Below are 16,648 nucleotides of genomic sequence, written 5' to 3' on the forward strand. Positions count from 1 at the left end.
TGTATTTATGTCCAGTGTTTTTTTTTTTTTTTTGTATAAATAAAAAATAAAAACAATTATCATTTGGCCAGTTTTCTTTAAATAGCACAACAAACCAGTTAAACACAATAATATTTGTCATAAAATTATTAAAAAAAAAAAAATTAATTTATAATATAAAATAGTAAAAATAAAATAAAAACTAAAATGGTAGGGCAGTTAACATTTTTTAAAATTTGGTCAATGAAACAATAGAAGCTTAAAATTATGTATAAGCTTATTAATGTAGGAAAACAAAATGTTGTAAGAATAACTTAATTAAACTATGGTCAAATTTTTAAGGCGCCCATAAAAAAGAATTTTAAATAACTAAATTGAGTAAATTCTATAGTTTTTAACTAAAGTATTAGAAATAACTTAACTTAATAAATAAATTACTTGATAAACAACCATAATATTTTAAGGACGCCCCATATTATTATTATTTTATACATTACACATTTAATTCATAATTATGTATATGTATATATTATATATTAAAAATGTCTTTTTTAATAAAACATATATTTGTCATACATTTAGACTAATTTATTATGATAAAATAATGAGTAGTTGTGAAACAAATAGTTTTAAGTAGGTAATATTTTGTTCAAGTGTTACATAAATATTAGGAAGATATTTAATAATTATATAAATATTTTTCTGTTCTATATAAATAAAATATTTGGTGGGAAAAATATCATGCAAACAAAGGCAGATGGTATAAAAAAATATACATGATATATAATAATGGTAAAATAATGAGCAAAAATCATATCAAAGAAAACATGTCAAATAAAAAAATTAAACTTTCATTAATTTTTTCAATTTCTTTTTACTCGCAATATTTTGTAAAACATAAATTAATAATTATTATTAAAAGAAACAAAAACTCAACCTAAATAAAAATTGGTAAGTGTCATTATAGTAATTTACTTGATTCTAGATTCATAGTCAAGGAACTTATAAATAAAAAGGTATTATATAATATGTGCAATATTGATATAACATGAGATACATAAGTCATAAAAATTTGTTTAAAAAATGCTTAGAGTATGGAATGAAAAAAATATTATATATAAATGTCAAATTATATTCTGCCTTTGTCTGTGATCAGCACCTCACATAGGGTGATTGTACAACTATAAAGTTTTATATAAATTCAATCACTTTGGTTCCATTCGGCTATGTACAAAAATTAAAAATAATAATAATACATAAATTAATTTAATAGTTTCTAACCATGATGATAAGAATACCGAATACTTCGGACTGACGTTATCAACTTTTTGGTTTAGGGCTGCCAAACTTACTTGACAACTAAAAAAAAAATCATATATATATAAATATCAATTGATTAAATATTTTATTTATAGCATTATATATATAAACAATAGAGACATAATAAAAAGTACCCTAATCTTGTGAAAATTTGTATTAAGTATAAAATTAGCACAATTGGCATGTTCTCATTTTGGACAAAGTATTGATTCCAATCCACCCTTCCCCTCACAAATATCCAGAAGACCAGACATATTTTACAAAATAATAATTTTAGATGGGTAAATACCTTTATTTTATTGTATATAGAACTGAACTATTTAATTAGACCCTAATTAAATTTATCACTGGTGAATTTAACTTTTTTTTATTTAAATATAAATATATATACATATTAATGTTTATAAATATGATGCAATAGTGATAATATTTAGTTTCAAGTCTCTTAAGAATAATGTGTTGGCGATTCAACTATAATGTAATATTAGTCAATTTCACATTTTCAAAGTTAAAAAATCAATTATTATTATAATAGAGAGTAAGCAAATTGTGCTAGCAAATACAGCAGATACAGTATAAAAAGAAAATGATAATAGGTGATGGAAAATATATCCTTAATATTAACCAAACGGCTTATCATGTTCAAAAAATAAAGAAGAAAATTAAATTGCCTAAATTTATTTTTTTATAAGATTTGTAAGTTTGGTTTATGTTTCTAACTGAAATTGGATCAAACCACCTCTAAATATGATTTTAAAATAATTATGATTTGTAGTAATAAACTTATTAAACTTACTATCACACTTTATGCTGTGGCTGATGCCTCATTGGAAATGCATTTCGGCGATCTGAATGACCGTGTGCAGGGGGTGCAGAAGCTGTAAAATAAAAAATTAAAGACCGGTATACAAAAATATTTCAATTACGTACTACCTCTTGGTGCATAATAATGACCTCTACCCTCACCATATCCATGAGCTGGAACTCTACTTGATCTAGATTGTGACACATATGTTTGAGGATTGTGCCGCTGTATAAAAACATAGTTTTAGTTTTAAGTACAATATCATGGTTGCAATATCAATAAATTACCATTCTACGTAATGTGGTAATGGGCCGCCTTAATGTTTCACTAAATCTTCGAGCAGGAGTTTTCTTAGGATTTGACGATGGTGTGTGTACTGCACAACACTTTATAAATACTCCCATTATAATTACAAATGTAACACCCATAAGCATACAAGCCCACCAATTCTCCTAAAAAAATGAAAATATATTGTATGTCATTAATCTTATAACTAGTGTTTGAGGATAATATTAATATATTATTAATTATTATACTTCAAATCAAAAACACAAATTTTCAAACATATTTCAACAGAGAACACTTAATGGATCTGGTTCTTATTTAATTTAATATGGATTTTATAAATTAAAAAAAACTTACTAAAGCCCATTGTTGAAGAGTTTGAAGTGTTTGTTTGTTGAGGAGCATATTTTTTAATCTCGCTAATGGACCTTCAGCATCAACTGCTCTACATTTGTAAAATACATCACAGTAACCCTAAATAAATTATATTATTAAGTAATTTCATAATTATAAAGTAATTTTTGGTAACTTACTTGAAAATTATCACATGGTGATCCAGGCCTTAGACTAATGCCACCAAGAGGTAAGTTAACTGCAGCAGCAAATTCACTAGTTGACCTGCATGTTTGTAAATCAGTACCATTCATACAAGCCAACTCACACAACTTGCGTTTGTCAATATTGGGTATAATTTGTGAAGTCAAAAAACATTCGTTTAGACCCCACTCCAAACAAATAGATCCGGTACACTCTCCATTAATGCAAAGCTTAAATAAAAAAAAAATTTAGTAAAATTGTAAATTTAACTCCAGTTTAAAATTAACTTTATTTACAAACCTGTGTTCCCTCATTACAACGAGTTTTATTAGGTTTAGGTGGTGGTACCGGACATTCTGGTGTAGTACCATCACAATAAGAACTATAACTACAAACATCTTCTCCACGGCACATAACTAATCGATTAGATGGAATAAAACGACAGGTATCAGCATAACAACATGGTCCTTGAGAAGGACTAAAATTTAAATAATATTAAAATAAAAACAATTATTAATTAATAATTAATAGTTTATATTGGTACATACCTGCACTCAGTTTGTGCTCTGCGAGCACAACCTCTAGCTGAGATATTACGGAATCTATCTCGATCAGCAACTTGCCTGGGATAACAACATTTATCATCACATTCATCATCATCATATCCACAATCACATTCTTCACCATTTTCGACAATTTTATTACCACAAAATGCTCCTTCGCTGGCTGTACAAGTAATTATAGTAAATATTTAATTTTTGTATATAAATTTATTATTATTATTATTATTGACGTCACGGAAGTATTGCGAAAGCAGTTCCCACAGCGCCGTTGGTTAAAAGTGAAAAAAAAAGATTTTTATACAAACCTTTAAAGCAATTCCTCTTTTTATTATCTTGTATAGCATCTAATACACTGCTGATATTAGCTATACTGCATGAAGAAAATTTACTGTTGTTTGGACGGTCACCACTAGTTGCAGATGCAAACATGATATAATTGCCACTCAAACCACCTGGCCGACAATCTGAAGGATAATCATGCTGTAAATAAAAACATTTTTTAGATAATAGAAATTTTTCATTTAATGTGTTTTACAAACCGGCGATCCAAAATTATGACCAATTTCATGGGCTAAGGTTAATTGTGAAACTTTAGGTGGAACTCTACTATTATAGTTTACAAAGGTAATAATACCAGTGTTTAAACTACGTTTAGTTGATTGATATAAACCACCGATAGTTTCTGTATATGTTTTATACTTTTCACAAATACCACCAGATGCACCTGATGAAAAATGAAGTAAATATAAATATTGCATGATCGCAACTATAAATCTTTTTTAAAATTGGAAAAAACTTTTTATTGGTGACATAATTATTATTCTACTAATAAATAAATGTATTTACCAGATGCACTAGCAACCCATGCTAGGCCTAAGGTTCCTCCAGTGAAATCTCTGTAGGTAAAAACATATGCTAGGCAAAAGTCTTCGTGATTCCCCAAAGAATGTAAATTTAAGAAATTACTAACATCAATATTTTCCATGCAGAATGGATTTTGTTCTCCAGACCATTTGTGATCACAAGGTTCATCATCATCAATCTAAATGACAATAGTAATACAATATTTCCTTATATTAGTTTATTTATTCCAGAAACATTTTAAAAAGCTATTAAAAATGCATTTACAACAAAAATAAATAAAAATATTTGACTTCTTGTCAAAATATTTTAAGTTTTGAGAAAAAATTTTATCTACAAATAAGTATAATCATTTACTTTAATTCTTTGAACTTCAAATTTGATATTTCTGTGTTCTATTCGCCCATCAAATTTAGTATCTCTGTAGATATAATTCACTGCAGTTACATGGTGTGCTATTAATGATAATATCTCTTCTCTTGTTTTTGTTTTATCATAACCAACCTACAAAAAATGAATTTATTTAAAAATATATATATATATATAAATAAATAATATCATGTTTAATTAAATACTTGTTCTTTAATGTGTTTCCATAATAAAGGGTCAGTTTGGATAAATAATGAACAAGTATTGCGTTCTTCTTTAGGTTTAGTAGCACGTTTTGTTCTAACAGGTCCATGATGGTGCTTGTCAGCTGCTTGTCTTGTATATTTATATGCAGGCCTTTCTTCATCTTGTTGTTGAATATTCCAGGGACTACCAGAATACTGAATATTTTCCATACTTTGTTTTGTGGATCCTGTAACTCCACAACCGCTAAAATGACCTGAAATATTTTAGGAGTATAAAATTATATTTATATTAAAATTTAATAACATTAATTTCAAATTAGTCAACTTACTAGAAGAGTTATGATATGGATTATCAACATCATTTTCTTTATAGATAACTGAATGAAAATTATCACTGTCTTTAAGGTGACCATGTGGATGAGTATATTTTCTAGATTTTTCTATATAATAATTTCCTTTTTTTGGTGATATGATTTTTCCTTCAAAAATTCCATCAATAATTGAACCAAATACCACACTGTTGGCTTCATCTGTTAATAAATAAGAAGAAAATTGTTGAAAATTGTATTAAAAGTCATACACATACTAATATAAAATATTATTTTTTCATTTTAAGATTAATTAATTAAAAAAGTACAGTTTAGTTAAGTAATTGAAATTAATCAGTTTGTTGAACTTAGGAATTAATAAAAATGAACAATTAGTATTCAAAAGGTTAAGCATTTTTGTTATCTAGATTCTTAACAAATAAGAATCATTTCTGTATTAAGTAATTACATTTTATAATTATAGCTATTGATATTGGATAAGTATATAACCTTTATATCTATAAAAATATTAAAATTATACATAAATTAAGACATAATACTCACAACTTTATCTACAAATAAGGTTAGACAAAAGAAATTTACATTAAACAGAATCAATTTTGTGTCATTAACTTTAATCTTACAGTAAATATTGAGCTGAAATATCATGAACCTAAATATAATAATAATTTGTAAATCAATTTTTAAATTTTTTAGAATTTAAGCGAGTTTTGAGGATATTTAATCTGCCATTCTTTATTCATAACTCCCTTAAAAATTGAAACAACATAAAAACACAAACAATGTTCTTACTTTTAATTAAGTTGTATAGTATATCTAATCACTCTAATATTAAAGTTAACACAAAATTGATTCTGTTAAACATAAATTTACTATAGTGTATGTATAAGACAGCCAACACATGTTAGTGTATCATCCTTTTAAGTTACACAATTATTAAATATCACAACATAATTACTAAAATGTATATTATTGTGCTTAATACTACTATGTAATTATTTATATTGTTAACTGTAAACATTCTGAATGTTTAAAAATATTTATAATTTATTAAGCTTTTTGTTTTTGTTTTTTTTTTTTATAAATACAAAGTATATAGATATAAACGACATGAATAAATATTTATTAATAGTTAATGGGTAATACTTATTTAATCAATAAAATATTTATAATTGCGATCAAAATAAATACATAATTACAAGTGACACAAATCTAAAAAAATTAAAATCAAAATTGGATACCTAAATAACAAATTATACAAAAAATGATTCAACCATTTAATAGCTTAACAAAACGATTATATAGTATATTTATTTTCAAGATAAAACAATATTCTCAACAGATTATAAATATTATGACTAATGGTTTTCAATAGTTACTTTTTATCTTAAAAAATGTAATATTATTGTTAATTAAAATGTATTATTGTAAATATAAGTTTGTAGGTATATCATACAAGCTAATTATTTTTTTACTAGTTTGGTTTTTTTAATGAAAAATTCTCTAGGTAGATATTTAAGACAATTGTTTAATTAAGACATTTTGAAAATAGGTTATTAATATTATTGTTGAATATTGTGGAAAAAATATTAATCTTAAACAGTAACAATCAAAAAAATAACTTACCGACAATATGTCCATGGTATATATGTGAAGTATCTAAATGAGTAGGATGTATCTGATTACCAGAACTATCTAACACTTCCATGGCATTAGAAAATGTTTCAGTGTCTCGACGAAGTCTGAGTCGAAAGTGATGGCCATGCGCTTTAAATGTTACATGCACATTGCTATCACTATTAGTCACTGATCGCTTGGCCCTATCATGACTTTGGGCCAAGTGTTGATGATCATATGTAACAGGCTCATAATGTGACACGTATTGGCTGAGACGCTTGCCTAACATTAAAGGAATTTAATCAAAATATAGCTAGATACAGGTATAAGATATAGCTTACCTTGAATATTACTGGTGATTATCAAGAGCACAACGACCGTGTAGCTGAGTGTATACATGCTATTAGAATTATAAAATATTTGATCACAGGCATAAAATTTGGCTTATTTTACATTTAATAAGTAGTTAAAATTTTTGAGGTATCTATCAAATGGATGTTGGTTTTTGAGATGTTATTACAATTAAAATGATCAAGAAAATGACAATTTCCGGATTTCCATTTTGACAGGCCTCCAGTACTAATATTCTTTTGTTTTATTGTTATTCATTTTTTGCGATAATAACAAAAAAAAAAAAAATAGATAAAAATACACAGTTTAGCCACTATAATAACAATGTTATCCCGTTGCATATCCATTTAGTTGATATTGTAATACTTATAATAATTTTTAAGTTTAAATTAAATGTTTTTCACCTTTAAACTTCATTAATTACCATTCAAATCATTTGAGTTGATTTAATTTCAGTCTACACTTTATATTATAAATATTTTTTTATCAATATCTCAAAAGTTGTATCGATAAAACATATCGTACGATATCCGTCCATTGGCCACATTGGCTAGTTGGGGCTGATGCAACATTTTTCCACACACATTAGTATTTAGTTGCCACATTTTTCTCTTTAACTCGTCCAATATTTTACAAATCTCAATTTTATATTATATTATATAGTTATAAAGAAGTAAAGAATATTTAATTTAAAATGACTGAAGAAGAAGCTGTAAGTGTACCTTAGTAATATTATTATTTAAAATTTTTTTGTTCTCTATGTTGAATATTGTCATTAATTTAAACATTGGCCAAAAAATCTAAACTTTCAAAATATGTATCACCATACAAACGTTATTTTTTTATGTATCTAATGGAATATTTGAATATTAATTATCCTCGTTTTTAGGATTGCTATTTAAATAAATATTTTTCTAATATAGATAAAAATCAAAACTCTATTTTTGTTTTACCTATTACCTACAATTAAAGTTATATATGTTTATTAAATGTATGCTTTTGGAAAATATCTTAAGAGAATACACAATCATATTAACATTTTATTCACTCTTTAAATATAATGTATATTACTTAAAATTTAAATTTAAATGAGAAATACTTCTAAGTAAAGATATATAACCCTATATTATGTCCATTATTTGATTATCATTGAAATTTATTTTGTATATATTAAGTGTCATTTAATGTATTTATAATTTTTAGTTATTTGATCCTTCCATTAAGAAGAAGAAAAAGAAGAAGAAGTTTGACTTGGACAGTGCTTTAGCTTCTGAAGCTGGCCTTGATGGTGTAAACGAACAAACATTAGATAAAGAAAACCAGGAACCTGGGCCAGATCCTGATGAATTTGATGGTAATTATGTATACCTATGTTATAAAACACAATAGATATATTAGTTATTGAGTACTATTACATTGTTTTTAATGAGATATCATGAATAACAAAAATTTGAAACTATTAAGTAGGTATTAATTATGTATTGAATTATACCTAAACTCTAATAAAAGATGAAGTTAAATACTTAAATATCAGTTTATCCTTCCGTTTAATTTTTAATTGTATTCATGGATAATATATATTTAGTTAATCTAGTCTCTTAATGTTTCAATCTTCATAATTCGATGTATAAACTAATAATCATATCAATCATATTTGCTAAGATTAATAAATTTAATCTATGCTACTATTCTAACTAATAATTAATGGTATTTATATTTTGAAAAAAGGTTTATGTAAATTGTAATTATAGATGGAAACCTGGATCTTGATAACTTCGGTAAGAAGAAGAAAAAGAAAAAAAAGGTCACAATAAATTTAGATGATTTAGAAAGTGCTTTACCTGATACATCAACAACATTGGAAAATGGTGATGGCCAAGGAGAAGCTATGGATGTTAGTTTTTCTATTTCATTTTATAAATATTTTATTTAATTATTATTGTTGAAATTTCAGGATGATTTTGACTTAAATATGGACTTTTCAAAAACAAAAAAGAAAAAGAAAAAGAAGAAAGATATAGATGAATTAGTTGCTGAAGAAATGGATAAGAAAGGTGACAAATTTGATGACAGTAAGTGTTTTTTACTTTTCTTATAATAAGGTTGACTATCCTTTATGTGATTTTATTCAAATTTACATGCTTAAACGATGGCCAGTGGAATTTTGAGTCTGGTAAGGGTTTTGATAAGGTTAAAGTTATTGTGTAGAGAACTTTTTTATTTAATCTGAAACAACTAGGTAACTATTAGTATTTCTATACAAATTGGTATATCCATTCAAATTTAGTTCCTCATTTGGAAATCACAGATATATTCTCAATCAGTATCCCAAAATAATAATATACATAACAAATATTAAAAAGCTTAGTTAACTATCAATTATGCGGGTATACTCTACACTTAATTTAAAAACCTTTAAAGACCAATTGGGCTCAAAAACCTATAAGTTTTAATAAATAACAATAGTAATGAATGATAATTTCTTATATTTCTTGTTTTATTTTAAATAAAGCATGTATAAATTCATGTATTAATAATGTTAACTAACTAAAACATAATTTTTAAATGTATTTAGTTTTATGTTTTGAATTGTTAATTATTATACAAGTGCAAATAATTTATAAATTAAATCAGTTACTGTTTATAATATGTTTATTGTACATTTTTACTGTTCTTTTATTCAACAATATACATATATTTGTTCTAGCAACTGATGGTGAAAGTCATACGTGGTTTGGTTCTGATCGTGATTATACATATGATGAACTTTTAACTAGAGTATTTGAGATAATGCGAGAAAAAAATCCTGATATGGTTGCGGGTAAAAAACAAAAGTTTGTTATGCGCCCTCCACAGGTAGTTCGGATAGGTACCAAAAAAACATCTTTTGCAAACTTTACAGAAATATGCAAAACGTAAGAACATATTTTTAAACAATTAATTTTTAAATTACATGTTTTTAATAATTAATTTATTATTTAGGTTACATCGTCAGCCTAAACATTTGTTAGATTTCTTGTTAGCTGAATTAGGTACTAGTGGTTCAGTGGACGGTAATAGCCAGCTTATAATCAAAGGTCGTTTCCAGCAAAAACAAATTGAAAATGTACTCAGGAGATACATTAAAGAATATGTTACCTGTCATACATGTCGTTCACCTGAAACTATCTTGCAAAAAGACACCCGTTTGTTTTTCTTACAATGTGAAACTTGTGGTTCACGATGTTCTGTTGCCAGTATTAAATCTGGTTTCCAGGTAAGAAATGCAGATATTATCATTATTATTTTTTTTAACTAGGATTTATTTAATAAAGCTTAAATAAAAAAGAAACGTTTTAGTAGCTTTATTTTATATATCTAACTTATAAAACAACAGACAATAGGATATTTTGTTATTGGATAAATTGTATTGAGTTGAATATTTTTATTTGATATTTATTTAATGTGTGACCAATGTGAACAAAAATATAATTCATATTCAATTTATGACATTGAATAAAATCATCCTCCCAAAAATATATTAGAATTTATTACTGAGCTGTTGGCCAATTAAGTTTTTTTAATCGAATAGTATGTTTATAGATTTGCATTAGTTTCATTAATTTTTGTTAATATTGATCATAAACATTATTTTGTGTAGCTTCATTTGCAGGATTAATGACATTTTTTGCTCAATTGAAAGTTAAATACCTAAATATTAAATATATTATACAGGCAATACCTTTCAAACTATGCCACGATTTTTAATCACTATACTATATAGAGTTTAAGTTCTCCAGGAAAAACTTTACTTTAGTTAATGAAATTTCAAACTTCTATATTTTTATCTCAGTTTTTTTTGTTTAAAATTACAATAATCAGTAACTCAGTAGGTCACATACTAGAATAATGCCAATAATTGCATTACATAATATCTATAAAACATTAAATTTTTCAATTTATTTTAATTTTATATTTAAACATTTCTACTTGCTGCTAATAATTTTCTTTCTTTTTTTTTTTTTTGGCATGTACGGTAGATGTTATTAGATGTTATATCCTATATATTTAATATTTATTCTAATTTATTAATTTTGTTTACAGGCCGTCACTGGAAAGCGTGCAGCTATCAGAGCAAAAACTGCATAAATACTATAATATATTTTCTCTTGCGTGCTATACTAGTTCAGCAAAATATAATAAAATAAATATCACATTTTTACAAACTTCAATATGTTCTTTTTATTATTATGATATACATTCATTATAATAAACCTTACAGATTTTATAACCATTCTAAATTTTGTTTTCCAAATATTTATATTGCCCAGTTCCATTTGTTTGTTGAAACGTTTTTAAAACAGACTTTTTAAAATCATTTTGAAATTACATCATATTATATAAAAAAATTAAACATAGTTAAATGCTTGTTTAGCTTATGTCTTTCGAAAAAATTACTTTTTTATTTAATATTTATGTACATTACATTATTGTTAAAAGTTATGTAAATGGGACTGAACTAATAACAAAGAAATAATTAAAATTTGTATTAAGAGTGAAAATTATAGTAGATCATTTTGAAATAATTTTTGTTTTTGTTTTTATTGGAATTTAATAACTTAAAAAACCACACCCATATGTCTGTCTGTGTCTTACAAATATACAGCAAACTACTTATCAAGTTTTAATAATAAAGTGAATTGACTATCATTAAAATTAAAGGTAAGAAAATTATCCATGCATTATCATTTCTATTTCTTTCAGGGTTTTTTGAAATATTTTAATTTTTATACAATTTATTAGTATATTAAATACAAGAAAGCATGAACAATAGTATTCCTCTAAGCTTGGTGATACGTCAATTCACTCTATTAAAGGTATTTACTCAAAATTGGAACTGCTGTATAAAAATTTAATGACTGTTTTTTTAAGACAGACTTGACATATATGGTTTTGGTATCCTCTTAAGAGATTTAAGGTATAAAGAATTATACTAGGGAAGTGTAGAGTATTTGTTTTTTGTGCAAGAATTCATTACCATTAAGCTAAGTATAGACAGCTGTGTCATAGGGGGGGGGACTTTGTCTTGTGTTAAATTTTAAGGAAACGTCAACAATTTAAAGGTTATAAATTAATGAAAGGGGCAAATATTTTTAATTTGCTCCAAGCGTCTAATTATGACAGCACGGCTCCGAGTATAAAAGCAAAATAATTTTCATATTTTTAATCATAATTGTTTTTTTTTTGTCCTGGCTATTTATACCTACCCAATATTAGACAATATTTCAGTATAGTATATTTATAAAATGTTCAATAATTGTTATACTCATGACTTGAAAATGTATTACGATTTATAAGGTTTAGTTTAAGGTTAGTTTTACTGTATACAAATCTAAGAATTATGTTAGCACAATTAATTTTTATAGTCTATTCTTAAAATATTAAAATGTGAATAAAATTTGATATTTAAAGGAACAATAATAATATTATTCTAATTAAAAAACATTATTCTTTGAGATTTAAAACTACTACTAATATTATATTGTATAAACACAACATTTACCAAACCTAAAGAATTAAGATTAATTTTATGCTATTGTCTATTTATACAATGAACCTATAAACACCATTTTATTTTAAGTCTGTATTGACGTTACATTTTAAAGCAATAATTTAATAAAAGCAATATTCTCTACAAAAATTAAACCAACCTTACCGTAATACAAACGATAAAATAAATTACTTTAGTAGCAAATAGCAGTATCAAAAAACATGAAATATATTGATACCTAAAGTACATCTTAGTTCGTGATATAAGCTGACAAACCGATTTTCTCAGAATTATTATTATAACATTAGTTATAACTTTAAACGTTTTTACGTTATTAATGAATTCAAATTTAACACGTTACACGTCCATTACTGAGTGACCCATTTAACATTCAATTTCTAGTATCTAATTTTATTTTACTTAACAGATGGCGCTACTAATACACCTATCCTATTTTATCACTGAATATTCTGTAAACATGGGTTCACACTCTATAAAACTATGCTTTTAACCCAGGTTTATACTGTTCATAGGTTTCACCCTTTAAAAAAGTTAACGAGATTATCCTAGATGTATAAATAAAATACTTTGGCTTTTTGTTTATAAAGATATTTAGATAATTTATAAAAAAAAAAAAGTACCTAATAATAATTTAAGAAAATGTATTATTATTTGATTGAGCAAGTTGACTTTCTGTCCTACTACCTATTACATAATATTTATTAATATATTAATTATTGTTTGTTTGATGAGTGACGAAATTAAATTTACTTTTTTGATTGTAGGTATGTAAATTTTTTTCAGGCTAACGCATCTCAAAAATTCTTGTTGACAGTGAAACAACACCTAACAAGTAAACACTTTATGTAATTGGGTACAGCAAAACTTCTAAATACCGAACGCTCTGGTTAATATTGGTTAAATATTGTCCGTTATTTGGATGTATTTACTATTTAGAGGGGGGGAAGTAAATGAAAAACTTATTTATTACTTATACAATTAAAAGTTTGTATTATTAATTTAAAGATAGGTATAGATAGGTAAGTCATCTGTTACAGAATGAGAAGGTCATTTTCTATGACGGATAAAATAAATTACCTGTAATACATATTAGGTTTAATAATGTGTAAAATGTAAGTAAATTGTAATAAAGTATATTTAGAAAATAGACAATAGTTACGATAAAGATCGTCATAAGTGTTCATTATTTAGAGTGGTTCGTATTTAGACTATTTGGAGGTTTTTTTATGGATAACTAAGTAATGAAAATGTCCTCATAACGGAAAAAATGTCTGCTATCTAAAAGGTTCTATTAAGAGAGGTCTCACTGTACATACTTTTTGTTGTAGGAATTTAAATTTCTAACACACGATATTGAAGTATCTTCATTACTCTTTACATAAAGTAAATTGGGTTCTAAATTCTCAGTATTAAATTTAATAAACTATAAGACATGTAGCAAAAGGTAACACAATAGTACACCTAATGCTAATATATAATACCTACCATTCATTATTAAACCAATGATAATACCTAAATTATTTTCATGTAATAATATTATTTTTTTTTACAAATAGGTAATTCAAATAAAATAACTAGGTATCAATAATTTTTTACGATACCTAAAATCAATTACTACCTATATAATTTTCAAACAAAAGAAACGTAGCCAAGGGAAGGGGTTACAGCCCCCCATTGTTCGTATTTTTTATATGTTTTGAAATATTTAAATATGGAAATCGTCTTACAATTTTTAAATATTTAATTAATATATTTCTTGTTATTAGTTGTATAATAGAATATTTGAGTTAAAAAAGTATTATTATAAGTGTCTGTTAATTTTTTTGTTGTTTTTAATTTTCAATAACTCAAGTCAAGTTAAAAGTATAAAAAGCCAATATTAGTCTTCCCATAACTTAAATTATACCTTTTTTTGAAACTTAACAAAAAGCATAGGTATAGTAATGTACTAATGTAATATAACTACTAATATACGATGTCTGCAGTTAACCTATCTAGCCAATCCTATAGGAATGTCTAATTATCAAATAAATATTTGTAGATACAGATCTTATAATTTGAAAAAAAGGAAATAATATTAGAATATTGATTGCTATAAAATGCACTTTCATACCCACTTAATAATTAGGTTGAGTGATGGCCTTAAAGTGACGTATTACTCACGTTGCACATAGTCACTGCTTACAATACCAATAGCGAAATTGTTAAGTCAACTGTATTATAAATGATGTTTTTGATATAATATGTTACTTTATTTTAATAAGGAACTATTCATAAATTATTAAGTATACATAATATACCTATTAGTTAATTGTTTGTGGATTTAAACCTCTTTTAATTCCATTAAATGTAAACTGCACATATTTATAACTTGTTTGTTTACACAGTCATCATTTGAATTGTTTTGATAAAATATAAAATAGGAGTATGAATATCCAATCATATAGTTGGCTTCACACCTATTTTCGTGTAGTTTTTAGGGTTTTTTTAGTTCTTATTTTTTTATTGCAACCATGCTGAATCGGGTTGTGTAAAAGGTTAATCGTGCTCAATCGGGTTCCAGTCATACTGCACCCAAACATATTGCTTTCATTAATATAGATGATATATATATATATTAATTAATAATAGATATATTAACTAATATGATTTGTGTGTATAAATAAATAGGTGTATCTACGTCTGAATCTGATAACAATTTATCCCTTTGCGTAGGTCACGGATGTGTGGCGTAGGTATTTATGACAATTTTAATTATGGGTGGGTATCGTTTGTGCCAAAATAAAAAAGGTTCGATTTTAATTTCCGCAAACTCTACTTCTACTTATATTATTGAAATGGAGTTTGAGAACCACTACGCCCTAATTCTGCAGTTTTATATTGGACTTTTTCTCTCCTTGATAATTTTTTTCGTTCTCCTAAATATTGATACTAGTTTCGGCTTAGGTTCTTAAAGAAATCGAAAAATGTTTGATAAGGTTCCAGATCTAATATTTTTGAAAGGTTCCAGTTCAAATATTAATATTTTAAATTTAATTTCAGTACCAAGTATATCGAAATTATAGCCATATGCCTGTATCTAGGTACCTAAAATAAATGCAACTTGAGGTAAAAGTTAAAATATATATTTATAAATTATAACCGAATTTTAACGCCCACAACAACTAACAAATAGATGAAAATATGAATGGGGAGCTGGCCAATGTTGGCTGGGATTGTAGTGGATTATAGAGCCCTAGTGTCCCGATAAAATATGTCATGAAATAATTTATGTTGATATTTTGTCTGCGAGACTAAATATTTCGACTAGACAAAAAATATTATTTTGATAAATGGTATCTAGTTGAAACTTGATTGATTAATGTCTTATGAAATCAATTTTAAAATTATTATCCGGGTTTGGTAGCGACAGTTATTTACGAATACGTTCATTATTTTTTTGTTCCCTCACTACAATTATTTTAATTATCACTTATCGCTAATTAATATTTTTTTTGGTTCTGATACCGATTTTTAACATTCCATTACCTTATATTTTGTAAACGGATGTTATGGAGTGCTGATATTATGACGTGTATGATATTATCATATATTCCAACTATGAACAAATAGAATGTTTTAACAACTGATGGTATTGTAACTGCAAAGGAGTAGTACTATATTTCCCGTAAAAATTATACCAAAAACGTTTGTTCTAGCTCAATTATATAAATTATAAGTATGAGAACCCTTTTAGAAATGTTTCCTCAATAGATGAGTAGTATGTATATAATATACGTTACTATTATTCAGAACGAAATTATTCTTTTTTTTTCTGATACAAATATTAACTATAATTAATGCTCAATAGACAATAACTATACTATCCGAAGTAT

At 25.5% G+C, this 16,648-nt stretch overlaps 2 protein-coding genes across 5 annotated transcripts; one reads left to right on the forward strand and one right to left on the reverse strand.

The window, feature by feature from the left end:
• Nucleotides 1-56: 56 nt before the first annotated feature.
• LOC114130150 (disintegrin and metalloproteinase domain-containing protein 10) lies at nt 57-7,482 on the reverse strand. 3 transcript variants are annotated; one of them, XM_027995057.2, is made up of 16 exons: nt 7,213-7,482; nt 6,881-7,153; nt 5,255-5,455; nt 4,926-5,179; nt 4,708-4,854; nt 4,336-4,531; nt 4,029-4,213; nt 3,795-3,969; nt 3,475-3,652; nt 3,227-3,404; nt 2,923-3,156; nt 2,747-2,863; nt 2,392-2,556; nt 2,266-2,329; nt 2,096-2,177; nt 57-1,338 (listed from the first exon to the last, which is right to left on the reverse strand). In XM_027995057.2, the coding sequence occupies exons 1-15, from the start codon at nt 7,268-7,270 to the stop codon at nt 2,098-2,100; spliced, it is 2,505 nt and encodes an 834-aa protein (XP_027850858.1). In that variant the 5' UTR covers nt 7,271-7,482; the 3' UTR covers nt 57-1,338; nt 2,096-2,097. The 3 variants fall into 3 exon arrangements, with proteins under 3 accessions (XP_027850858.1, XP_027850856.1, XP_027850857.1); XM_027995055.2 differs by having other exon boundaries at nt 2,230-2,329; XM_027995056.2 differs by having other exon boundaries at nt 2,233-2,329; nt 7,213-7,481.
• A 284-nt stretch (nt 7,483-7,766) lies between these two features.
• LOC114130149 (eukaryotic translation initiation factor 2 subunit 2) lies at nt 7,767-11,433 on the forward strand. 2 transcript variants are annotated; one of them, XM_050198149.1, is made up of 8 exons: nt 7,767-7,934; nt 8,426-8,576; nt 8,974-9,116; nt 9,177-9,294; nt 9,363-9,395; nt 9,930-10,137; nt 10,205-10,478; nt 11,306-11,433. In XM_050198149.1, the coding sequence occupies exons 1-8, from the start codon at nt 7,917-7,919 to the stop codon at nt 11,348-11,350; spliced, it is 990 nt and encodes a 329-aa protein (XP_050054106.1). In that variant the 5' UTR covers nt 7,767-7,916; the 3' UTR covers nt 11,351-11,433. The 2 variants fall into 2 exon arrangements, with proteins under 2 accessions (XP_050054106.1, XP_050054105.1); XM_050198148.1 differs by lacking the exon at nt 9,363-9,395 and having other exon boundaries at nt 7,768-7,934.
• Nucleotides 11,434-16,648: the final 5,215 nt, after the last annotated feature.

The sequence above is a fragment of the Aphis gossypii genome, chromosome 1 (genome assembly GCF_020184175.1).
Source record: "Aphis gossypii isolate Hap1 chromosome 1, ASM2018417v2, whole genome shotgun sequence".
In the NCBI taxonomy this organism is placed as follows: domain Eukaryota; kingdom Metazoa; phylum Arthropoda; class Insecta; order Hemiptera; family Aphididae; genus Aphis; species Aphis gossypii.